A 27,099-nucleotide genomic window follows, 5' to 3' on the forward strand; every position below is an offset into this window, starting at 1 on the left:
AATTTCTATTCCATAACTGCTCACATTGGAGAAAGCCATCACTAAATGTTTATGTCAGGAACAAAAACACATCTACACATACTTAATTTGATATTACCAAACAAAGAGAGAAATACATGCTTGCCTTGTATGCCAGATGCTTGCTACCAAATGATATGCAGAGCCAAAAGTAAGTTACAAATTTAAAATTAAAATGGTTGTCATCTCACCACATTATGACAATGATGCCAAACGATTCCCAAACAAAACAAACTACCCTTTTCTCACTGTCTGTGCATCCAGCTGTAATTTAAGCCTACAAGGACAGTTCATTAAACTTATGAACAGGAAAGTTCATCAATCTTGCTGTCACCTTACTTCAAAAAGGTTACATAGTCCAGTCTGCTCAACAGGTTGTAAGTGGGCCCCCAGCCTTTAACACATTGCCCTGTCAGCCCAAGAGAAGCCCTTTAAATCCAAAGACCAACGTTTGCTTGTTTTAATGTGGTTGCAGTGTTGTTTGGGTTTCCAGCAAAAGTTTGACCACATATCAACTGACTGCCATCTGCAGACTGGGAAATTACATGTTCATGAATTGCTAGAGCTTAACGTAAGATAAACCACACATTGTGTATTTTTCGTATTGCTGTAGAGATGGTGATATGTTATGGTAGTCTTACACTATAACACTAGCTCTTCCCATTTTCGTAAAGGCAAGCCTGTGAATCCTACTGAGAATGCAGTTAGATCCATCAAAAGGTGTGACATCAGATTTAAGCCAGTTTGTGCTGAGTCAACTTCAGCGATTATATTAGATGTAGAGCATATATGATGCCAGATCCATAGAGTCTGAGAAACCTGTTGAACCAGTGATGAAGAAAAATAACACATGAAACCATTGTAGACTTTATAAATGTATTTATGATTCTCTATACTTACATCAGACTAGAGATGTTTGGGAACTCATTAATATAATTTTAAATGGACAATAAATACAAATATCTAATATTATCTGAGAAATAGAGTTAAAAGTAGTTTCAGTTAGGATTTAGCTGATGCTTTGCCTATTAATCCTAAAGTTCATTTCACATATTCAGCAGTTTAAAAAAAAAAACAACAGTCTGAGACCACTAGGCCCATAACCACATTTAAATATAGATTTTGCCATTTTTCACCTATGCCAATGCATAGATTTAGATTCATATACATAACTGCAGTGATCTCAGGCCTAACATTTTCTTAAATCTAAATATAAAGATATAATTTGTTAACCATTTATGGTAAAAAAAAAACAAAACTATACAACGCTAACATAATGTACTTTATCATACAGATCTACTCAAACAGAAGCCTGGCCTTAGACAAATAGGTATAACAAGGACACATAATAAGGACACATTTAAATTTCGGATCTAGTGATGATGATCTTAAGATGATGATCTTAAGTGACCACCCTGCACTGACCATCTTCTTCAGTGTGACCTTCCCCTGACTTCCATCGTAAACGAGTCAGCCAATTATTTGCCACGAGGAAGGTGGTCCTAAGGAAAAATGGCGTCTATTTCGGAACTGTACGATGTCACTTGGGAAGGTAGCTAAATAACAGATTTATGCATCTCTGGCTTGACTGTTTGTACGAACCTTATGGCAATTTAAGCATAAACACTCATTTTAAACTTCACAGAGAGTGGTCTTACTAGGTCATTCAACAGATTTGTATGTTTGCATTAATCGAGCAAACGGGATAATCTCCTTACCTAGCCAAGGGCTAGCTGTGCTAACTGGCTAAACAACCTACGTGGTAACTGCAAATATAACTAACCGCTAGCTAGATAGCTTACTAGATATCGTAGCTAACCAGCTACTTAGCTACAATGTTTCACTGATGCTGGTACCTGGTTGGCCTTGTTTGGATTTTCCTCGTTGACTTCAAAAACAGCAGCAATTTGGCCTGTTGTCTGACAGTAGTAACATTAGCGTGTTGGGTGAGAAAGTTATCTAGATGGCCTGGCTAGCTCGCTCAGCAGCTGGGGTACTAAACTTGTAACGAAGCTACCAGAAATCTGCTTTTAGCATGATGGGTTATCTATCTAACTATCTAGATAAATCAAGTATGTGATTTAACTAATATGTAGGTTGGATTTTGAATGGTTAGTCACTTTAACAATTTCTTAGCGAGTTATGTAGCTAGTTAGCTTAGCTAGCTATAGAACAGGTTTGCCGGCTAGATCTAGTTTATCTAGTTACTGTCCCAGACAAATATCCGTTTCCTTCTTTAAATCCAGTTAAATTCAAAACTGATCGTATATGGCTAGTTAAGTGCTCACGTTGAAACAATGGTTTTGTCCGTGTTTTCTTTTAGAGATGCGAGACAAACTCCGAAAGTGGAGAGAGGAGAATTACAGAAATAGTGAGCAGATTGTGGATGTTGGTGAGGAACTTATCAGTGAACATGCTTCAAAGCTCGGCGATGACAGTAAGTCTGAACTTGCACGATGGAACAATGCTCGGGTCTATGAGCTTCCACTTATCTGAATGATCTTTTGAATGATAGAATTCTCTCTCCTGTTTTATTATGCTGTTGCTGATTGACAGAGAAGGGATTTAACAGTGCATTAATATAACCCTGCACACTGTGCATAAAAATTAATTCAGATACAGGCCTCCACATAAAATATAGGTGGATCCCAAGTCAGTGTTCCCTTATTTCATCTTGTGAATATTTAATACTACGCCCACACAATGTTAAGTAACTGCCCCAAATATGTGACTACATTTGAACATTGAAGCATTTCTTATAGATATTTTAATATCTGTATTATGTTGACGAACACGAATATTATCAATTGGGTTATACAGTGCTCTTGACTCACCTTCAAACCTGAATGTCTCCATTTATGAGACATTTGCTAGCTGTTAGTCATTTCAAGATGAGTTAATGGAAAATAAATATTAACAATGGCATAAGATGATATAGTTTTAGAACTGTGTCTCCTGCTATCAGTACATCCCAAATGGTACTAATTTTCTGTTTGCTATTTAAAAAAAAAGGTTTTGTACTTTAACTTTTTACTTGAACTGTAATTGTTACTTTGGGTATAACGATATCCCTAATACACAAATAACTGCATTTGCTGTTTGAGTGCAGTCATTTTTAAAACAGCCTAAAGTAAAGCAAACAGCAATTGAGTTGCAGTAAGACTTTGTGTACATACATTGCATTTTTCTAAATGAAAAGTTTTGATGGGTACTTAAGATTGTACTGTTATAAGGGATGGAATTTCGCAGCTGGTCAACTGCAAAAATCAAAATGATCAACTTTTTCAAGTATGATTATGTACAGGGCATAGTTTAAAAGGTGTGTGCAGTGGTGTGGGAGATAATAGATTTACTGTGCTGTCTTATTTTATGGTCTCTTTCAGTCTGACTAGTCTCTTCCAGGCAAAAGAGATTTTTTTCATTGTGGTAAATTTTTGTTTTTGCTGAATTTGACTGTGTTCTGTAATGCAGGGAAAACTATTTTAGAAATGGTGAAAGTCACTGGAACAAGTCCTTGCAAGTGATGCAAAACCAAATACTTTGATTGCATTGTAATCTTTACCACAGAAAGAAATAGTGTTGATTTTAGTCAAAGGTAATCCATAAAGTAAAAAATTAATGTTGCTGTGTGATTCTAGTCTTTTTTACACCACTGTTTATATACCAAGATACAGAGCCCCTAAGGGACTATGCTTTTTTTGCTTTTTTTGTTTAAAAAAAAAAAAAAAAGCTAATGACTGCATTCCCACACAAATTTTGTTCTCTTCCTGGGCTCAAACATGGGCTGGTGCAGAATATAGGTGCTTAAATATTAATTAGTGAAAATTAGTATTTTTGTTTTATAGCCCTGTATTGCTTATGTGGGATTTACATTTGATGGAAGTAACGAGAACTTGAGGTTACAGGCAAGACAATACAATGGACATATGTGTAAATAAGCCAGGGTGTCCTGTTATTTAGGTCAAATAATGTCCTTTTTTTTGATACTGCTTTAAGACGGTGTTCACAAGTGATTTTCTATCACAATCAAATCACCATTTATATTCAGTTATGAATGAAAAGTTCCGTAGGTATATATTGCACACAACTAAATGTTACGAGTTATTGCTAATAAAAATAAATATAGCAACAATAGATTGAATTTTTGAGGGAGTGAACTTGATTTAGCTTTTCTTATTTACCCTACACATCTAATTTGTGTGCACTGATTTTTGGTAATTGGTATCAGTAAAATCAGTATTTGCTGTCGGGCTCCCTGGCTTGCTTTAACACCCTGTGGTTCATGGTTATTCATGTTGGTGATGTAGTAGGCCTCAGGGTGGTAAGCCGGGTTACACAGTAAACTAGGTTGAAGGCTATCCTCAGTGACATGATCGTTGAATCTGAAGCAGGTAGGATATGGTAATGATGGTTTTGGGTTTTTGTTTAAATGTATAAGACTGATCTCAGAATAGTATAATGCTCAGAAATAGTAACTGCAACTCATTAGATAGCTTTTTATTGGTCCTTGATTTAGCTTTTTTGGCTGCTGCTGTCATTATGATTCATGAAGTCTTTAAGGGGAATGATAAACACTTAACACTGTTTTATTGAAACAAGCTCTATAATTGGCTGTGAAACAGGATAGTAATTATTAAAACAAGACTTGGAATCATAAAAACAGAGATGTAGGCATTTGTTTTGTTTTTTTTCTCCTTTTTTTCGTTTTTTATCTCATGTAGCATTTTATTGTTCTTGTTTAGTTAACTATCTTTTTCAAATCATAGTAGACGGATATAGAGCATTAATTCCATTAATTACATACATTGACCATGACCATTATTGTTTTTTTGTTTTTTTTAAAAATTGTTTTAGTTCACTGGTCAAGAAAATACCCTACTAAGCATTTAGCAGTCATTAGCAGTTTTAGACACACAAGGAAAAGCTGTGACATTCTACTCAGATTTATTTTAATTCTGTGCTGCCTTTCATTTTGTGGTCTCAGTTATTCTGACCTGGTTTTAAATAGTTACCTGCAATCATTATCTGCTTGCTATACCATGTCATCTTAAACATGACCCATGTAATGTAAAAGATGAGTTTTGTGGAGTTTAATAGAATACAGTTTAAACTTACCTGTGCAAGAGCTGCAGCAATAGGATGTGAACATTAAAAGGAGAAATCCTAGCAGTAATGTAAGTGCTAGATGTTAAATGTTATATATTTTTTTTCCAAATGCAGTGCCAAAAAGCGTTTATTTTACTTTGTCATCTCTGGTACCTGACTGAAAATAGGTTTATTGAATGGTGTCATTTTTTTGATGCTCTCCTGTGCCCAGTTTGGATAATTTATGAGCAGGTGATGATTGCAGCGCTGGACTGTAGTCGGGATGATTTGGCATGGGTGAGTTTAGTCTCCCCTCCTTCCCTTCCTCCTTCCCACGTCCACTCAGCACACACCTCATCTCTCACATGCCGTGTTGCTTTGTCACTCGGCTTGCCAAATGCAAAACGATTTTTATTCAGCCAGAAAACATCACTCTGTGTGTACTTTGGAAAAACAATTTGCAAAAGATTAATCCAAAATGTGAAAAATAGCTACTGAAGCTCAAAGTTACTTTGAGCAACCTTTATAACTACTGAAGCACAAAGTTACCTTGTGTGGCCTTTATGAACGTATAAGTATTAATGCAGTCATTCTCTTCACAGCCCTTTAGAGATATTTAGAATAATTACTCATTTGCTTAATTCTGACTAGAGTTTTATATGCAAAGAAGCAAGTAAAAAGAGAGATGCTTACTGTTGAATTCAGCTAAACACTGATTCTGAAGTTGAGTTGCTAAAAAAACCTGATGGAAAATTAGCATGACTGTGATGGTCAACTGGGCTGAACCACATTACAAACTTTCCATTCTGACCAGGAAAACTTTAGATTTGATGATAACCATTCCTCACCCAATTCAAGGAAAATAAGACCTGTGTAGAAGAGGAAAAAGATGGGAAAAGTAGCATCCTGTCCCTCCTTTTTATAGTAGCTGGTGTGGAATTGTGTGTACCCACAGCACAGCATTCTAACTTCTCACCCACGTCAGTTGCAATTCTTCTCATTGTCTCTCACAGCTTTATTGCTGACTTAGCATGGAACCTGCAACTGGAAAGTTATTGTATTTCACTTTATGGTCAACAGAAACCTTCAACATAATATTGCTGTGTTAAACCATCTAGTTCATGCATTCTACAGTAGATATAGTAAAGTTAAATACCTTTTGGATATAATTTCTTTGAAAATGTTTTTCCCCTTAAGTGGTGTAAACTAACAACAAAATGTACCTGTGTGCACGCTCTGCTTTGTTGCCCAATGCTTAAAAGACTTCAAGGTTAAGTACTGATTTTGTACATGGCTGCATGTGTTTTTACACAAAAATGTTCTTATATTTGGTACAGAGTTGTCTACAGGAGCTGAAGAGGCAGTTTCCAGACAGTCACAGAGTGAAGCGATTAGTGGGTATGCGGCTAGAGGCTCTGGAGAGGTAAGACTCACAGTAGCACCATCTTAGCAAGCTGGTCTTGTGTGTTTACTGGGTTTCAGGCAGGCTCAGATGTAAGCAGACCATAAGAGGCAGGATGAGTGGTAGGGGGCTGTTGATTTAGTGAGCCACCATTCCACTGGTGAAGTGGGAGAGAGAGAGAATTTCAGTGCTCTGTTGTCTTATAGCTCCTATGGCTGAATGAGGAATTCCCAGGAAGGAAGTGGTGACTCCCACTATTATTCTGAAGGTCCCACCCCCTTTTTTCCTCTCTGTGAAATGTAGATGTGCAGACATATAGTGTTCCATATGTTTTCAGCCTATGTTTCTATTGAACCCTCTCTCCATTTACAGAAAAAGAAATAAGTGTTAATATATTGGGTTTTATGAGTCATTGGATTGATTCTGCTCACCATATCGACTTGTTTATGGTTTATGCCATAATTGAGTGTGATTGCTCCTGCTCAATCAGATTAAATAAACTGCAAATTTGAGTCTAATTGCTATCACACTTGCAGCCTAAGTGAAGCCCCCCCAAACACACACATGCACACAAAACATGCCTGAATCCTACATAAATAAAGTATGGTAGTGGCAGCGTGGTTGCCTAGTGCCCTGTCAGATGTGCCAGAGAGCAGTGCAGTAATGAAGTGGATGTGAGGGTAGGGGTGGCACTGAAAGTAGAGCTGTTCAGTGATAATAGGAACCAGAGTTGCTTCTGTTGTCAGCTGTGGGGGGAAAAACTAATTTTGATCATGAGGCCAAGGTTTGCTTGCTGAAGTGGTAGCAGGCAGCCCGCAGGGAGAAAACGTTTGAGACACTAGTTTGTCCTCAGCTTCTTGTACTGACTTGAGCGACATAGGAAGTGAAACCATAATATAGTTAAACTATTTAGCTATTGTCTAAAATTGCTATACCCAGTGATTCATAAAGGCTGTTTGTGGCAACCTCAGCAGCATAATTATGAAGTGGGTGAAGTTGACACCCTCCAGATTAACATATACCGTTAGCTAGGCTAGCAAGTATGACATGGCACACAGTGAAAGTAGCAGCAAGAGTGATGGTTCTGTAACTTTTAGTGAGCTTGTTGTCAGTTCAGATTCACACACCAACACCAAGTCTTTGGGTTACTTCTCTGGAAAAGTTCAGTTTAAATATTGGCCAGTGCTAACCTAATGAGATACTTAACCTAAATGTTTACTATTACCAGTGGTATTGTAGAAATAAACTAAAGCTAACTATACAAAAAAAATTAAATGGCACAAATACAACATGCTAGCTAACTTTAGTCACTGAAAATAAGATTATAGGTAGAACCCTACAAAATTCATGGCCATGAAAATCAGGTCATGGAGTGTACAGTCAGCCTTTTCTTCTGAAAAATCAGATTTTCTGTGAAATACAGTAAAACAAATATTCACTACATATCTTAACTGGACATTGCAGCATTAAATGCCAACACTTGTTGCTTTTTTTCTGTTTCTATATAGATGAGTCAAACAAGAATATCATTTTGGAGGATTTACTAAAAGTAGAGATGTTAGTTATTTACTTTTTTTTTTTTTTTTTTTTTTTTTTTTTAACCTGCACAAGTTATACTTTTGATCTCTAATGCTGATTTAAGTTTAATAAACCGATAATACTAATTCTGATAAATTAGAATGGCATACGTTGCTTTTGTATTTTGGAGGTTGTTTGAGGCTTCAGCATCTTGCTAAACATTAGCATGGTGCTGCCTATAAATTCTCTGGAATGACTGGTCAGAATTTTCATCTTAGGTGAATCCTAACAGTGTCTCCTGATGTTCAGTTCTTACCACTCAGGTGTTAAGCCTGGTGAAGCTACGTTGCCATGTTATAGCTAGCAATATGCTGTAGTTGTATTTAATAAATGCCATGAAAGTAGGATTTGCCTTCTAAAATGATTGAAATCCATAATTTTTGAAAAAATGTAAGATTTTTCCCTGTGAATTTAATAGGGTCCTACTTCTAGGTCTCAGAACTGTTATGGTTGTTTAATTACCTAGTGTGCCAAATGCTGATGAACCAGCAGAATACATGGAGTTTTTGGGCTGAGCAGGAGAGCTTTTGCAGACACCATTTCAAAAGTGTAATGATTCTGAAATGTTCCCTTCTTGAAATGCACTGCAAATATCCTGCTGGTTGAGGTCACATTGTCCTCCTCATAACATAAACAATTTAGTCAACATCGGTGGATGTAGTGTCTTTGAACCTCCTATTGCCCCCGTGCCCTCTAGCGGCATAATCTTGCATAATCAAATAAATTATTCGATAGCATTGGATATTTTTAAAATGCAGTACATCTATCAACATAAAATTTCTTAGGTCTATTATAAGTGCTGGCTTACTGATTTTCAGTTGTATATGTATAACCGTTCGCCAGAAATCCCACACTAAATACACCATGTTTTTTTGGTAAATTTCCACAATAATTGTGCCTGTCCTTTTAAAGGACATTTTAAAATATGCTTCCAGTATAAGGTAATTTTAGATTGTCATAGAAAATTCAGTTACCATCAAAGCAACTTTGTGACGTTTAAATAGTATATAAAGTTCTTTATTTGCTTGCTCACGTCTCTATACAAAAACGCTCATTCTTTTCCTATGTAACCCAACACAAAATATGCAAGCCTTTAGTTCGCACAAAATGCACCTTACTCATGTAGCAGTGAATAGAATATAAGGCCCTCCTGAATAGAAGACCATCCTTTCTTAGATTCTGTGGTTTCTTTTCTAGATTCTTAGTTTCTGTGGTTTCTTTTGGGACATAAAGAGCCATTTTTTTTAGTGCTGTTCATTTACACCTATGAGTACCAAGGGGGAATGGCTATCAAATTACTTCACAAGTGTTTTCCAGGTGAAATCTGCATGATTGGCAGCTGTTTCCACAAATAGTGGCTTTTGGCGTGGACAAGCTGTGATGTTTGCATTGCAAATAACTAGATGTTTCCATTTTCTGCTGGAAAAATTCATAATCCTGCTACGAATCTATGACATATGATTAAAGACGATCCTGTTAAGGAGGCAAGGCAAAGATGGGTTTTGCTTTTTTTTCCATAAAAAGACAAACGAATTACCAGATCATAAAAAGACAAACGTATTTTATATATATATATATATATATATATATATATATATATATATATATATATATATATATATATATATATATATATATATATATATATATAATCTATACCAGATTACATCTTTAACCAGATTACCAGATCAATTTTTTTTGAAATTTCATTGGTGTTGCTTTTTAATGGTACTTTATCATCCTTTTCTGAAGTGTTTTTTTTTGTTTTTTTACTTGGTGAACTCAGTATAACTAAATACCGCCACATCCCCCCCACTTTCCCCCATCTTACTGTTGTAAACGGTGTGTAATTGGTGATGGAAGCAGAGCCCGGTTTGTTTGGAGGTGGATCAAAGCAGGCAGTCGTTGCACATACAGATCAACAGGCTTGTTTTTGTTTGTGTTCATTTGTGAGAGATTCATTGTTAAACTGTACAAAGGCTTTCTCTATGGACCATACAAGCTGTTACAGTAACAACTGTTTATTTCCTTCCCTACACACACCACTGATTTATGCGATCGTTCTCCTGTAACCATAGAGAAAAGCCATTTTGTATACAACAAGTTGATTGCCTTGAGCTTTGTTTGATTTCACCGCTGCCTAATATCATATGGCTTGTGTAAATGGTGATCACCCTCACAACACCATCTCTCTTTGCTTTAAAGGTACGAAGACGCCAATAAGTTGTACGATTCAGTACTACAAGATGACCCCACTAATACAGTAAGTAAAGAACTGAAGATCATTTTCTTACATTGTGGTTAAAGATGTATTGTGACAAAAGTGCTGAAGGTCTTTGGTGTCAGCATTTGTTTAGTTAAATTATCTCTACAACCACAGCGCTCATCTCTCTGTCCCTTTCTTTCTTGCTCTCTCTCTCTCTTGTTCCCTTTACTCCCCCACTCACTCAACAACGCAGATGCACACAACATACAAGAGAAGGAGCAACAACTGTTGATTTATCCACCTTAGTAGTATTCACCATGTTGCAGGCAACTTCTACAAAAATAAAAGCTGCGTTTCTGTAGACTGGGATCGATCACTTTTTACTCTTATCCATTTTCTCATAATTAGACTGCATTTCAGTTAACAGTGGGAAGGTTACAGATTCCTGGTGTCACTCATCAGTCTTTTTTTTCTGAATACTTGATTTACATTGTTTCAGTTGAATTATTTGCAACACCCAAGTCTGCTCAATATTTTGGCAGCCCTTCGTTGCCACCCACCCCAGCCATCACCCTAAAACACAATGTACCTGCTGTTAATTGATTCCAAAAGGACATGTGGTCATACAAGAAAATAAAGGTTTTGAATGGTTTCCAAAAGAAACTATGACCTTATTTGTTTTGGCTTTCCCTTGAAGACACTCAACACATTTCCTGTGCTTCTCTAACATATGGACTTGCTTAGTAATATTAAACATTTTCTCTGGGCTGGCAAAGTGTGCAAGATGAAGCACAGACATTTATTCTCTGGACTCCGCCTGAGGATTCCACACCTAACTGTCTGTTTCAAACACAGGGAGGCTTTGCTGACAAAGTCAACAATCCCTCATGTGCATTCATGCAGTCACTTCTCTCATTTGTTTTTGCCCTTCACATTCTCTTATTTTCTTTCTCCTCTCTGGTCCTCCTTGTCACACTAGCAAAGATTCACTGCCTGTTTAACACCCCCCTCCACCCTTTATCATTACTGTTGCTATTTGTTTTATTATCTGTTTCTATTGGACTAAAGCGGCCCCATCAGTCTTTCTTCATATGAAAAGTAGAAATCCTCTGTTTGTTTTTCAGGCATTTCAACCAAGACACACTCCCTGTTTCCCATGATCACAGTTAAATTGCAAGCACATTGAACAGTGCATAAACAAGAGGTTGAGAATACTAGTGCAAAATGGTTGTAATCAAATCAGTGCGGTCAAGTTATTTTTCACAATCTGGTAATCGTATCTCTGTCCTTCTGTTAACATTCAGAAGGTATGAAAACAATACACCCCCAGAGGGAAACCTGTTTTCCCCTTTAATGGTGTTGTCCAAGTTATACATGGATGGTCAAATCAAATGTGGCATTAATAATATTTAGAAAACACATTTTCTTAAGTTTTACAATGTTAGCCCTGAATATAGGAATCATTTAGTTTCCAGTTTGCGGTTTAACTGCCAAGTGGAAGTTGGCGTGACTTTAGTGTTTTTTTTTCTTCATGCCAGCATAAACTATATATTCCTGATGTGTGGACTGTGTAGAGCCTTTCTTCCCATAAAAGCTATCAAATATTCCATTGCTACAATTGTCTGCACTGAAAAAAATCACTCAACCACAGTTTTTATCAGACAGCTTCGTTTTAAAATCAAATTCCAATACTGTCAGGTGTGTTGGTTTTTGTTTGTGTGGGTTTTTTGTTTTTTTGTTGCTTGCAAGGCATTTTTTTCAGCAGCAAAAACAAGGGCAACAAAAACTTTACTGCTGACTTGCTTATACTGTATAGGTCCTTTTTCATTTAAAATCCCTTTTTGTTTTTCATGGTACTTTTAATTGTATATTTGTTGTCTCTCAAGTAGTCAAGGCTTTCTAATTTTATATCAATATTTACTTAACGTAAAATCAGTTGAAATATTAATGCAGTCATTTCAGCAAACCTCCAATATGCAGTACTCTCTACACATAATATTCATAACAGTCTGCAGATACACAGTTTGCATGGACATTGCAACAAATGGACAAAAAAGAACTGCTGTGCAAAGACATAAGTGCAAATTGAGAAGAGCAGTGTATGCTTTTGATTTTTGTTTGTCACGAGAACTATCCATAAATAGATACTGGGATCTAATTTCTGAGTGTACTATTGCACCTCATATCAACACCACCCACCAAGGTCTGTTGCTTGTTTTGCCTTTGGAAAGTTACAGTGAGAGTATGTGCATCAGGAAATAAGAATCAATGCTTGAAGTAGGTTTAAATTCAGCAATAAATATATAAAGTTTACCTGCATACAATCCGTGAAATGGTTAATGACTAGTTTTGCTACACTAAACATTTTGAAAAATAAAGCAATCTTGAGTTATTTTGAAGCAACTCAACTATACTGTTATGTGAACATTTTGAAAGTTGTCTTAGTTAATTCAAGCTACTATATGAAGTTCAACAAACTCACCGTTACTATTTAAGCATACTTATATGAACTTAAATCCGCAAGACAAAAAGAGGAAGCAAACTTGGAGTCTCCAGCTCAAGAGTTTAATGAAACTAACAAAACCAAACATCAAAGGGTACAAACCATAACTATAACAAAGCCATCACAGTAAACCCCCCCCAATCAAATGGCAGTGGCAAAGCAAAGGTGTGGGGATAAAGTGGGCACCATACGCACCTGGGCATGTGGCACGGAGCATGCTGTGCCACCTAGAGCCTAGGGCATGGAAGATGCCACGCTTCCCGAAGCCCTGGGCACTATGACGATGCACATATCTGGAGGAGACTGGCCACCGTCTTCCTCCATTGAGACGTCTCTCCCCAACTGCATACGGATGTGTGGAGACACGTCCTTTTTTCTCAACAGGGTCCCTCAAGGTCAACTAGGTATGGAGATGCAGAAAGTTGCCCTGTTGTCTCGATGGGGCCCGTCTTGGGCCCCTTGCTGATTGGGCATGGAGAGAGTGCCCCCTCTAGTCAACTACACTGTCCCTCTACAGCAGCTGGGACCCCTTAATTTTACAGGGCAATTGAAATGGTGCCCCCTACATCGACTGAGCCCTCTCTTGTCAGCTGGGGAAGAGCTGGTGACCACTTGCGTCAATGGGATGATCGCCCTATTGTCCATTGGGTGACTGCAACCATGCTTGCACCTGCAAAACAAGGCACAACTGGTTATTGACCCCTAGGCACACCTCCAGACCGATTGGCCTGCCCATATAGTGGTCAGATGTGGACTGCTAAGAACTCCCCCTACCCCCCGACGAAACCGGGCTGGTTACGGACACCAAAACCTTTAGTTTGTAAGGGAAGGCAACAGCAGGTCTTGGCTGAGGTTCTTTTCCCTTGGTTGGAGCTTGCATAATGGCTCCCTCGCTGCCTCAGACAAGGAAGCCAGATCACCTGGCGGAGATGCAAACAGCTCTAGTATCCCCAGCAAGCATTGAGGAGCCACCCAGCTGCACCGTCACAAAAATAAGTATTGGTATCACAATACTAGCTTGGTATTGGTATCGGGTTAGGGGAAAAATGATAGGGAATCACCTAGCCAAAGTAGGTGGGCTTGTGAATCCTTGATCCTTGTTTCCCTAGAGCCCCTCTTCCAAAGAAATAAAGTGCTCATGCAAAATGATGGAGGAAAGTAGTGAAGACTGTCTCCTTCTAAACAAGTTTCTTAATAGTACAGCTGAACTATGTTTAAATATTTAGTTGCTTGATGACAGAGCCCAGGGCAGTAAAAGAATTTTTTAATCATTTGTTTTAGTGTGAGCCATCCGGACATACCAATTTTAGGCCAAGTGTTTATAACAAAACCAAAGCCTATATCATTTTTAAGTAACTGCTTGAAGAAATCATATTTTAATTTTTTATGTTTATATCCTTTCTTCCAATGGTTGTAAAAATTAAGTCATTTTTATTTGTCAAGGTTTTATCCAAAAAGAGGATTTGAGTAACACTTTAGAAATTGGACTTTGTACAGTGTAGGTCAGCATTACTAATGAACTAAAAACAAAATTTTTTAAAAATCCTGAAAATCAGAATCAAGTTGGGTAGTGTTGTAGTGAGCAATGTATGAAATTCCTGTACATGTGAAGTGAAAACATTTCAAATGTCTGGTATTTTTACCTTCTGCTTTTAGCCAAATGGTTAATTCTTATAGCTGATACATCCTGCATGTGGGGAAATAAGTTTGATTTAATAAACTGTATTATTGTATCAGGTTTAACTAACCAACTAACTAACTAACTGTGTAGTCTTGCCCTAGAGCAACTAGGAAGGTGAAAGAAGATAATTACCCTTGTTTGTCAAGTGTTTCAAAGACAGTATCTTGTTATGGATTGAATGTTTTCATGAATCATTGTGAAAATGCAAAATCTATTGTGCTCTTTATCTGACTAAATGGAGAGTAAAGAGATTGTGCCATGTGCCAGAATCATTTATGAATGATGGTTATTAAATAATATATTAATTTATGACAGGTAAGGTATAGGTAAGCTAGGTGGCAGCAACATTTTTGATAGACCGTTTTAATCTGTCATGGTAGAGATATTGCAGGAACAGGCTGTTTGGTCTGTGACAGTTTCCGGGAGGTTAAATGTTTTTTTTTTATTCCAGACTTTATATATATATATATATATATATATATATATATATATATATATATATATATATATATATATATATAATATATATATATAATATCTCTCCTGTTGCACTGCGCTTCACACACATTTTCAGTTTCTTTCAGCACTACTAGGCTAAAAACAACAAATGTGCTACTGGAGAAATGCTTTCTTTCCTTGTAGGATTCACCCACTTGTGGGAACATTATGTCAGTAAGCAGGTGCCTTGTGAACTATCCTGACAAATTGAGACCCAGCCCAGATTTCTCTGAGATCAGCCTATTTCCTGATGTCCAAACACCCGCCACCTTCCATCAGCTCCTGTGTGCTTCTCAAACCTGGGGGCGGGAGTGGAACAAAATGGAGCTGTGGTGTGATGTCGACCAGACCATTTCCCTCCCACAATCCAGCGCTCTTTGGCTGGTTAGCAGATGGTGTGGCGGAGGTTGTGGTATGGGAGGGGATGACATCATCTAGGTTACCTGTCTGTAAATGTTGGTTGAATGAGGCTTATCTAGACGCTATTTTATCAACATGGAATGGGGGAAGGGAGGGTAGAGCCAAGAAAATGGCGGAAAATTGGCGACTACTGTAAGGACTTGTGAGGCATCCCAGCATGCTGAGCTGAGATTGGAAACTGAGCTGTTGTAATTATAGGCTGTAGAATAGATGTGGTACCCATTAACCAAAATTGTTGAATCAACAAAAATTGTTCAAGGTTTCTGTGCCATGGTGGTGTCCAAAAAATGCTAGAACTTCTAGCCCTTCCACTATTTATTGTGTTCCAGTACCTACAGCAATGATCTGGTGTCATACTCCATTGCTCCTATTTGCAATTTTTGTTATTTGGCCTTCTTTTTCACACCCTCCCATAGTTTTGAAGTGGTGTCAATTTGCTCCCTTGGCAAAATGTCCATTACTTCTGTATATAAAAATATATCTTAATTAGATACTAATTAGTTGTTCATTGATACAGATAGCCAGATAATATATTGAATTCCAGCCTTCTTCTTCTTTCTGTAATGGTATTATTTTTTAAATCATTTGGGATCAATGAGATGTCTTTCAGGACACAATTACTGCTTAGAATTGTAAAAGAGATTTTATCAGCATGACAGGAAGATTCTTCTTAATTAAAGATGGATGTTAGTCCATGTCCATGAGAACAGGTGGATAAGAACAGTTCAGTCTTTTGAAAATCCTAGTTCTGTAGGAGAAGTTAACAAACTTCAGTTTGACACATTATCCATATTAAGTATTATTTGATAATTGATGACCATAAAGTCAGGTCAGATTATGGCAGGACTGAAAGTAGATTGAGTGAGTGGTGTAATCCCTGTAACCAACAGGGATGCTGTGACCACTCAGTGACTTTGCCTGCCTGCACCAATGATGGATAAGTGGATATGCAATGCCAATGGTGTCAGAACAGTTCCAGATTTATGGCTGCTCAGATGTGACTCATGCTCAGCTCAACAGGGGTTGGTCTGTAGTGTGGGAGTGAGGAAGACCCACTCTATCAAATGGCAGTCCATAAATAATCTCTGTGGCAAGACTGTGTGCTTCTGTGGGTAAAGCTGTTAATTTTTGCTCTACACTTGTGAGTATAGAAAAAGATGGCTTTTGGAAAAGTCGTAGAAGTAAGCATAGTACTTTGATTCAGATTGATGAGGGTCTAATCTGCCTGAAGGTCATTTCTACAGCAGAAGGCTATGTGAACATTATTTGGAGCATTTGCAGGCTAGGCCTCACAAGCTCATATGAATGTGCACAGCCCTGGGCTTTTGGGTAATGTGCTGTTTTCTCTACTTAAATGGGATGAGTCACCACTTATCTGCTCCTGCTAAGCATGCAGTGCCCTTGTCCATTCTTCGTTAGCAGGCTCATGATGTGTGATGCCAGAGTCCATGAGTGTTCTTCTCTGATAAAGCCCTTACCTTTCTTGATCTCCTATACCACTTTAGGCTTGGGGCAGCTGTGTCGTCAATAATGTGCTTTTAGATGAACATCATTCTCGAGTGGTTTGTGATGCAAGGGTGTTTATTAGAATGCGGGGATTGAGGAGGGGGGAATCTGGTTATGCAGTACTACTCATAGAGGATAAATGGCTGCCTCAGTGCTATCTTTCATGTGAAAATGTAATGACTGTTAGTCGGAGCATGAAACCAGAATAAGAGCAGAAAATATAGCTGTTTATTGTAGTAGTCACAGTTTGATCAGTGTGCTGGATAGAAGAGTCCCAGGCAATGCTGAATGCTGCAGTCCTGCCCTGCAGCGGCTGGGAAAAGTGAAAGAAGACCATGGCCCTTGTTTTCATTTCAGAAAAGGATCTAATTTAGTATCACATTTTTGTTTTTTTATGCGTTCCTATATGCATATATGGATATAGGGAAATTAAACCTGCCTTGGCACTCTAACATTGATAAATAAGCAGACTGAATACACAGCATGGGTTTAGGAGTATGTGACCAGAGGGGAAGTGGGGCTTTCAGCAGCTCACTCACTACCCTGATCATTTACACATCCCCTGTCTTTCTTCCTCCTGTTTTTCCTCCATCCACTAAACACTTGAGGCTTTAGAATCCTAATCCTCTGTTGATGTCAATCCACAGGCAGCAAGGAAGCGCAAGATCTCCATTCTGCGAGCGCAGGGCAGGAACACTGATGCCATCCGTGAGCTCAACGAATATCTGGAGCAGTGAGTGTTTTACAGGAGGATTGGGGCCCTGTTCTCCTCCTCTTCCCCTCCATGGTTTAATTAAAAGGGGCTTTGCATTTGATTGAGCTGCCCCCCAAGCCCTGCCTTAACCCCTCTTTTGTCTGTGAAAGAACCTAACTGCCTCTCTGTCTCACAGGTTTGTGGGAGACCAGGAAGCGTGGCATGAGCTGTCAGAGCTGTACATCAACGAACACGAGTATTGACAATTGATCTCATTTCTTTAGTCATTGTGCTTAGATATTGTAATCTTTGCATTGAATAACAAAATTTATTTTACTGTGCATGCTAAAATTATTTCACTGTAAACAGGTTCTTAAAGCAGTTTTGGCTGTTATTATCTTCATGGAATATCAGGAATTGTACCAGATTAGCCCATTTTCTCTATAAGAGTGCTGAGTCAGACCACCATGTCTCATGTCTATGGGTTAAAGATGGAAACCATCATGCTGTCCTTTGGGGCGTCCCTCAGTGGATGAGCAGTGGCTCCTGAGGGGTTGTGGGACAGCTTCAGGGAACGCAAGAGAAATGCCAGTCTCAGCCAGGGGCCTTCACTGAGCTCAGAATCTGTTTGTCACATGGAGTATGGGTTTAATGGGATTTGCTCCTTAAGACCTCAGGATAAGACCCCCACCTCCACCTCTATTGATATCTCTGTTGCTAGGGGTTAGTGTCTGCCAGACATAAACATTGTAGGAAAATAATTTTGTTTGTCCCACTTCTCCATCCTTCTTTAATCATTGTTTTGGGATTGTGGGGGTGTGTGTGTGGGAGAGATGGTCACCCTGGTTGGAGGGCACTGGCTGTAGGAATGCAGGACCCCGGGGAGGGGGCTGTATATTGGCTAGCTCATGTTTTTGTGTGGGGCCTTTATTGCTGTAGTGGCCAGAGGAAATCCAGGGGTGAGAGGATTATTGTCCCGCTTAGTCCAACTTTTCTAATATCACGCCATTCACCCTGACAACCCCCTATCTACGGGCGTGTCAATTTCTCTTTTTTCACCTCCTTTTTGTTTCTTTTCTTTATTTTAGGTCACAGACTCCCTTTTTCCCTTCCCCTCCTCTTCCTCCAAACCGTGTATTATCACTTCTCTTTATCACACTGTGCGAGAGTGAGTGAGCTGGGAAAGAGATTCCCAGGAGAAGGTGTTGGCACTTACTCTCCCAGCCAGTAAAAACAAGACCTGATGGGGCAGAGATGAAGTGAAATAAACTCCCTGCATATCTCTGTGATGGCACCCTGCCAGCTAAATAAATTAGGCTAATTTCACCTTCTGTTGGGATCTTATCTAATAGCAGGAGTGTAAATCTTGCCTTAGATTCACTTCTAGAAATGACCTCCCCACATACCTGAATTGAAGATGACAAAGAAGAATATGGCCCTGAGAAGATTCTGTTCCTCACCTATTCCTCAGCTCCCTTTGGGATATCCTGAAATATTGGTTAATGATATTGTAATGCATCATCTTTTACATGTTTGTAACTTTTAGGCCCATGTATCAGCCAGCCCACCTGCTATAAAACTCCATAATATATTATTTAAAAAAAAACAACTTAGAAACTTGACTTTAACGAGACAGTTAACAAGTTTCACCACCTTTGTTGCTTTCTTTTATCCCCCACTTTGCAGGCTCTCTGACCAGGCGTTGTAATGAGATACACTAGGGTGTGACACGGTCTAAAAGACTTTGGACTTTTAATCTTTATTTTTCCCTCAAATTAGTTAGAGCCACTTCCCAAGCCCTGCTGAGAGAGAGCTATGTCCCAATCTTTATGAATATCACCTTATTACAGAGCCCCAATAATCAGACCTACACAAGCAGTGTCACAAGTTCTAGCAATATCAGACATCTAGGACTGGAGTGGAAGAACAGATGCCTATATTGAAGCCTGTTTAACATTAGAACCCCATTAGTGCCTAGTCTGCTCGCCATATCATTTGTGTCTCCAAAAATTGCTTGCAGCGGCGAGAACTTGTCTGTGTAAATGGAAACCGAAAATGTAGTAGTGTACATTCGGCATCAGCATTAGATCAGGTGGGGTCTGCTGAGCTGTGTGGTGGTATGTGCTGATCCCTGCCCCCTCTCCTCATCTCCCTCTCTCTGCTCAGCTATAGCCCGGGCCATTGCAGGAGCACATCTGAAAGTCTTTATGGAAAGGAAGTGGTAATTGCAAGCAGCCTGCAACCTTCCGAATAGCCTGTTCCCTTCGCCTTCTCTTTGCTTGCTCTTTGGTTGCTCTCTCTTGCTCTCTACACTCCTTCACTGTCTGGCCCTGCCCCCCTCAATCTTTGAAGTCTCTTAAACATACTCTTAAGTGTTCTGATAGGTTCTTCATCTCGTGAGAGGGAGTAATGCCAGTGCTCTGTCCCTGCCAAAGGAACCTTGTTTACGTCAGAGCACTTTTTCCCCCGTCTGCTCGCCAACAGTAAGATTGCTTTAGATTAGTATCCACAACCAATTTGGATGCATTCCAGTGCTTGTTTTTGAATTTGACATGTTTTAATAAATTGATTTGTGCATGGGCACGTTCAGCACAGTGCTTGATGTTAGATGGAGAACTCTCTAACGGTAGCTGAAAACACTGTGGTTTGGGGACTCGAAGGGCCTGGAGCCTTAAACTCGTCTGCAGGTTTTGGACACCCTCTGGCCATTTTTGTGTGTTGCGGCTTCATCGTAATAGTCCTCGTACTTCGTAAAATTGTTTGATTATTTGGTGCGAGGGAGCAGTTGGAAAGTCTGTGTGTGTATATGGGAGAATTCCATCGACCCCTTTGATTGAGCCCACGAAGGGGAAAGCGTCTGTGAGACATGAAGTGGCTACAGATTAGGCTGAGGTCCACAGCTCAGCAGGCCGCGGAGAGAAGTGATCTCATCTGAGGGTGACACAGCTTGCTGCTACTCAACAATGACCTCAAGTCAGCCTTTAACTGCACATTTAAGCCTGGAAGGATAAAGGCAGACAGATTGATGCTACGTGTCTAGAAATGTGGTGGAGATCTCACACTATCTCCGCTTTCTCATCATCAGCTTCCAAGAATGTAAGAGATGTGGGGGAAAATACGCCAGAATTGCCTTTGCTAATGCAAAGCTACATCCATCATTTTACCATATGGATGTTCACACACATTTCCTTCAGTCCTTATAAAGACTGATAGAAGGAAAACCTTGGGCAGTCCATTTTCCTGCTGTCAGCGAGACCAAAATTTACTTTACACAACATCCACTAGGTTACACTTGGTCATGGTATACAGAATAATGTTTTTTGAGAACTTTTACCAGGTGTGTATGTGCGGTTTGTTTGTTTATTTATTCTGTTCTGTTTCTTTGCTCCTTTAGTTATGCAAAAGCAGCGTTCTGCCTAGAGGAACTGATGATGACCAATCCACACAATCACCTGTACTGTGAGCAGTATGCAGAGGTAGTAGAACTAATAGCATTCCTCCTCTTCCTTCTTAACTATCAGTATGTTTGCTCATCGTCAGTAGCTGCATTGTCCTTTATGGTACTTTTCTTCTATTCATAAATATTCATAAACATATATTTACTTCAGCTGTTCTGTAGGTGTTTTAAATGTCAGTGATTCTGATTCTGGCTCTTTTCCCTGCTGTGTTTCCTAGGTGAAGTACACCCAGGGGGGGATGGAGAACATGGAACTAGCCAGGAAGTATTTTGCGCAGGCACTGAAACTGAACAACAGAAATATGAGGGCCTTGTTTGGCCTATACATGGTGAGTCATGACTTTTGCCGAAGAAGCCAAAAAAAGCAAACAACAAATACCCTATTACAACCCCCTACTACTTTCCCTTTTCCCCTCTCTGATCCCCCCCCCCCCCCCATGTATGAGCTCTCGGATGGGGCTGAGCACTGCTGACTCAATCCTCATTCACACCCCCTACCACAGAAAAGGCTCAGTCTGGATTTTAGTGAAACACAACTCTTCAGGCTTTAGCGGGGCATTTTTATGTTTATGAGGAAGATAAATAAACTGCCGGCAGTAAAAGATTGGAAGCGGACTGGCCACTGCTTTATCCCACGTGGGCTGCTGCTGCGCTCTGAGTCCTATCTGCGCTGAATAAGCCTTTCATCTGCGTATTTATTTAAACAGGAAGTTGTCCATTAACACCAATGCATCATTTGTAAGTGACTCCTGACATAGGAACACAAACAGGCAGCTGGGAGCAGAAGGGAAGCAGAGGCTGTGCGGGGGAGCCGCACACAGAAACACACTGTTCTCATATGCGTATGCATACACGTGTGTGTTTCAGTAGTTCAAACACAGAGCCAGGCAGCCTCCTTGCTTTGATGTGCTGTTTGCATGTGTCACAGGCATGGCATGGCAGGCCACTGCCAAAAACGCTGCTTGTGTCCTCCACAGTGGCCAGTAGACAGACTGTGTGGGTGCCCTTTTTTCATTACATGTTTGGAGGTGCATCAGCAGTCCCACCCTGTTTTCATATATGCAAGTTGTATCTTGCTGCAGCTCGGTTGAGAAATATGAGAAGCAGGCCCGGTGTGAAACACTCACGAGCACTAAACCACTCTGCTCTTTCTGACACTGATAGCGGTCCTGCATTCAAAGTCACAATTAAAATTGATATCATGAGAGGAAAAAAATACAGAACTCCACAAGCTGCAGAGGTTGTTTGGCAGCATTCAAAGAGAAGCTGATTGGTGTGTAGTTAAAATTTCAGCACGTCTATAGTGAGCGCTTTCATGTGTTGCCCAATGGGATCTTCTGGGCTTTGCTCTGTGGGGCTGATGGCAGTAACATGGGAAAGACATGGGCTTTGTGGTTGTGAAGGGGAGAGCTTTTGGGCGGCATGGAGCGCATGATTCACTTCGCACCGCACTAGCCACACGCCGCTTCCCAGACACTCTCACCCCTGTCAGCACCGTTTATCTCTGCCGCTTAGAGAAAGTAGACTGCGTTAAGGGACCATGAGCACCAGGAGAAAGCAGGCACAGCAGCAGGGAAAAACTCACTTTTTCCTCCCTCTAAAGAGCAGTCTGCTGTGCCGTCCAAGCCTCACCATCCTTCTACAGTGAGCAGCTCGCTTATCTCTGCAGGCGTTCTGTGTGACCTTCTGTACACCAGCCATCCTTCTCTTTTACTGTGCTGTGCGTGACTGAATCTCATTTGTTCTCGCTTGTCTTACTTTCTTCTGCATTCTCACTTCAAGCTCTTTCTCTTTTTTTTCTAGTCAGCAAGTCACATAGCTGCAAACACTAAAGTCAGTGCAAAGGTGAAGAAGGACAATGTGAAGTATGCTGCTTGGGCTGCCTCTCAAATCAATAGAGCCTATCAGGTGAGTACCACAGAGTCTGCTCTCTGTGTGTCTGCGTACATGATGACCCAGTCCAATAGAGAAAGTGAAAAGCGGCAGTGTAGTGAGCGCTTGCTCTGCCTACATGCTGGATCTGCTCTCGGTACGCTTGCTCAGGGGTGGCTCAGCTAATGTGTTGACTTAAGCCCACAGGGCTGGCGTTGTGTTACACAGCTGTTTTCTGTGTTTGCATGTTAAAGCGCTGCTATCGATTCCCCTCCACATGAATCATACCAGCTGGTGCCAAATATGGGCATCTGTGCCCGACGAGGGAAAAATGCAGCACTCACACCATGCACCACCTCTGCAGGGAAAGGGGTAAATAACGGATTGAGATTTGCAGAGGAAAAACTGAAGAGCAGCTCAGATGGTATCACTAAAATGGTTTACACTGTTGCCATGGCACATGAAGCACAAACGTGCATTTAATAGAAATCTTAACTGCTGTCAGGGCCATATATGTTGCTTATTTAAGAATTAACAGTTAAATGTGTAATAAAGGGTCCCTTACTCAGCAGATGTGGTCAAGCCCTGATCCAGCCCACACACACTTGCAGTGAGGTTCCTGTGTGGTTGGAGGACTTCTGTCACAAAGCCCCCTCCTTTGACACCATTGGTGGGAGTCTCTGCTTTTTGCTGGGGTTTCCTCAGAGGTGTCTACACACGCCATTACCACTTTTCCGTCAGACAAGAAATTCTGCATCATTTGAGATCAGCATGAGAGAGACTGTCAGTAAGGTTGAGAGAAGGTTTTAAATCAGAACCATGTACTAATCACTCTGACAAACAGTGTTTTAAAGCTCTTTTCCTGATAATGTGGCTCGTTTTCTTCTTCTCAGAAGTAGCATATTAATGTCTCTTGACCTGCGGGGCATATTACTGTTTCAGTTGTTGGCAGGTAAAATTGACTCACTAAACACGACACAAATCTTTCTTGCTCATTTGTCATTTGGGGCTTTTCATCTTGAATCTGTTGAGAGACATGTTTCTCAGAGGAGTCTTCACTACAGAAAAGGGTAGTGGTTTAGGATGACACAATTGGCACACAATGCTTTACTAGTGCTGACAAAAATTCCTCCTTACATTCTTTGCTGTTCTGCTCTAAATTGCATCAAAATTTGCTCTCTTACCCAGAGCTTTGCCAAAAACAAAAATTGCAGTGGACTGTGTGGGCTACAATTGTTCTCACGTAATGTATCGAATTTTAATGTTTTTAGCTGAAGGAAATACCAGAGGAGCAACAGGCATACTGATTGACTGTTATACTCAGGGAGCACAGCCACCTCAACCTCTGATTGCTTATTAGATGGGCATGGTGTGAAATATGCATAGCTGTTATGCAACTTCAAAAGTTCAAAAGAAATGACTTGTGGCACATGATGGCTGCATTTTACAGTGTAAGGCACGTGTATTTGCCATGTCATTTTGCAGAAAGAGCGGTGAGCTCTCATTTGTCTACACTGCTTTGAAGCGGCCTGGGACAAATGCTTTGATGTCTTCAGATGTATTGGGGGTGACTGAATCACTTCTTACCATTAAGCAGTGCATGCTTGATGAATGACTGTTTTAAGGTGTGCATGTGTCAGGAGCTAGTATTTACAGGGCAGCCTATGTCATGCTTATCATGGCTTTGCTAGGATATGGTGCACAGTTCAGGATTCAGTCTTACCGTCTTGCTCATGATCGCAGCGATTTACTGTTTACTGTGGAAGAGAGTCTGATTTGACATGCTGGAAGCTATTGTCTGACAGCTCAGGTCTTTTCTTGGTTCCATAGCAAGAATCAAATGGCTGTAACAATTACTACTTCAATTCTTTTTAAGTATATCTTTTATTTTGTATTTTAAAAATGTAAGTACATTTTCCCCCAATAGATGCCGCAATTGCCAGCTGCTAATTACACGTTACTCGGCTCACATTTTGTAAGTCATGCTGGTAGCATTGGAGCATCCTGCATGCAGAGCAGATGAAGTGATAGAACATGGCCCAGAGATGAGATGAGTTTAGAATTTAAACCCTCCATTTCTTAATGCATGAGTCACACTGCAGTTATCCTGCTGGCTGCTGGCCAGGACTAATTCAAATGTATTAACCATGGAAAACACTGACAAAGCACACAGAGAATGTGTGTCTGCGTGTGCGATACACATGACATGCACAGAGTAGTGGACACACAGATGTTTTGTATAGTTCTCCTCACTATGTATAGAATCCTCTATAAATTTATGTTAACACTTGTAAGAATGGCTGAATTATGAGGGGAAAAATATGATTTGCTTCAACATGAGACTGGCAATTGAGAGAGTTGCATGTTAGGAGAAGGTGAATTGTGTTCTTTTGACATTTGTATCACACATCAGGCCTATTTATCCAGCAAGGTTTCCCAGTAAGGCAGTACCATTTTTCACGGTGTGTTTGTGCGCTGAGGGGCAGTGGGGAGGAGTACTATTCCTCTGGGGCTAATGAGTTACCAGTGAGGACACGGAGAAATGTGCTCTCCAGTCCAGAAACAGCACTGCAGTGTGATTGGCCATGCTCCGTCTGCTTCTCTCTCTGTTTATCCAGTGAGTTCACTCAAACTGTATGCTCCTCTTTTTGGCTAGTGCCAGCATACCCACAGCTGTTACTGTACACACACGTGCTCACACACAAACACATATAAATGTATACACATATACAAACACCCACCCCGCTCTACTGCAGAGATTGCTGAGCGAAGCACTGACTGCGTGCCCTTTGTTTCTGTAATAGTTCTGGATTGGCCATGGCTTTTAGACAGGACTAATAAGGAGAAATGGTGTGTGGGCCCCTTGGCCTGTGCTGTGTCAGTCCATAGTCCCACTGGACCGAGGGATATGGAGCCTTGTGGCATGGCTGAAATGATCATCTCTGTTCTTTTTTAATAGATCGAGGGCACAGGGGTCCTCAAAGTGAATCAGGCTAGATGAAGAAATTGTCTACAAAAAGTGGAATGTTTGAGCAAATGACAACAGACTAAAAGGAATTAAGATGGACTTCCTCTCCATGGTGTTCTCTAGATGAAGCGAAAGTAGACAGAAACGTGACCTCTGAGACTGAATTAGCATATCAATTAGGCCATGCCAGAACAGGATCCACAGGGGTCAGAGAGCTGGCCTTAAACCTGAGGAGCTGTTCCACTTCCTATTGCAAGTTTATAGCTACAGCTAACTCCATTCATATTACACATTATTCATCCTTTCAAACTTGGATCCAATATATGCAGCTAGATATGGAATGTTTTTAAATACTTGTCATTTAACATAATCTATTTGTAAGGTGATCTCCTTTCCTGTTGAATCTATTGAACCACAAGGTTTGCGTTAAACCATGATCTGTAGAGAACCATTATGAATTAAGCAATGTCCTTGCCTCAACCCTTTATTCTCTGTCTCCACCCCTCCGCTCGCACCCCACTTCTCTGTCTCAGCTTGCTGGTCGTGGGAAGAAGGAGAACAAATGCTCGATGAAGGCGGTAGAGGAGATGTTGGAGTCCATGCACATCACCATGTCCTAAGCCTCAACTCTCTCCTCCTTATCCTCCGTCACCACAACAGCGTGGCAGCTCTCCCTGCACACTGCAGCACACCACCACCCACAGAGTGGACCACACCGACCGTCCCCGCCTCACTCTCCAACTCGCTTTTGTTCTCCACGCTGAAGAGCAGTCCAGCCGACCAGACCCCCAGTCATTCTACATATTGACTTTATTTCGCCGTCAGCTCTCCTGAGTACATGTGTCAAGGGCTGAAGAGACAGTAAATGAGGAACTACCTGCACAGGTATGCATAGATTACAAATATCTGAAGTGTCCGGGCTGGCCAGTAGTGTTTGTTAGCAGATAGATGACTTAAGATCAACAACTATAATGTGAATAGACTTTAGCCGATATTTATAGGACACGCCATTTTGATTTAGACTGAATACTGTGCTCTGTGTGTGCGATGTCAATTTTCATATGACTGGTGTCTATTTTGGTCATGTCTGTTTTAATTAAAGAATTTCAGTGTTTTACCAATATGCCTGAGTCCTCAATGTGTCCACATTTCCCAATAATCAGTTCCATATAGGACATCCTAGACATGTACTCCCTTCACCCCCTCACCCT

The 27,099-nt window shown here is 40.2% G+C and overlaps 2 protein-coding genes across 3 annotated transcripts in view; one reads left to right on the top strand and one right to left on the bottom strand.

Moving 5' to 3' along the window:
• Positions 1–1,435: 1,435 nt before the first annotated feature.
• On the top strand, positions 1,436–27,009 carry emc2 (ER membrane protein complex subunit 2). Of its 2 annotated transcripts, XM_027024271.3 has the most exons (11): positions 1,436–1,570; positions 2,342–2,455; positions 5,336–5,400; positions 6,441–6,526; positions 10,289–10,346; positions 17,545–17,630; positions 17,788–17,847; positions 20,986–21,067; positions 21,267–21,377; positions 22,852–22,956; positions 26,422–27,009. In XM_027024271.3, exons 1-11 carry the CDS (start codon positions 1,531–1,533, stop codon positions 26,506–26,508), a joined length of 894 nt encoding a protein of 297 aa, XP_026880072.1. In that variant the 5' UTR covers positions 1,436–1,530; the 3' UTR covers positions 26,509–27,009. The 2 variants fall into 2 exon arrangements, with proteins under 2 accessions (XP_026880072.1, XP_081551840.1); XM_081695714.1 differs by lacking the exon at positions 5,336–5,400.
• The window catches only part of tmem74 (transmembrane protein 74), a 77,477-nt gene continuing 62,056 nt past the window's right edge, over positions 11,679–27,099 (bottom strand). Inside the window, exon 3 of the transcript XR_014116808.1 lies at positions 11,679–13,462. The gene's annotated coding sequence lies outside the window, so the exon portion shown is untranslated. The remainder of the gene's footprint in view (positions 13,463–27,099) is intronic.

This window comes from Electrophorus electricus, chromosome 14 (assembly GCF_041902795.1).
Source record: "Electrophorus electricus isolate QZ-2024a chromosome 14, ASM4190279v1, whole genome shotgun sequence".
NCBI classification, from domain to species: Eukaryota; Metazoa; Chordata; class Actinopteri; order Gymnotiformes; family Gymnotidae; genus Electrophorus; species Electrophorus electricus.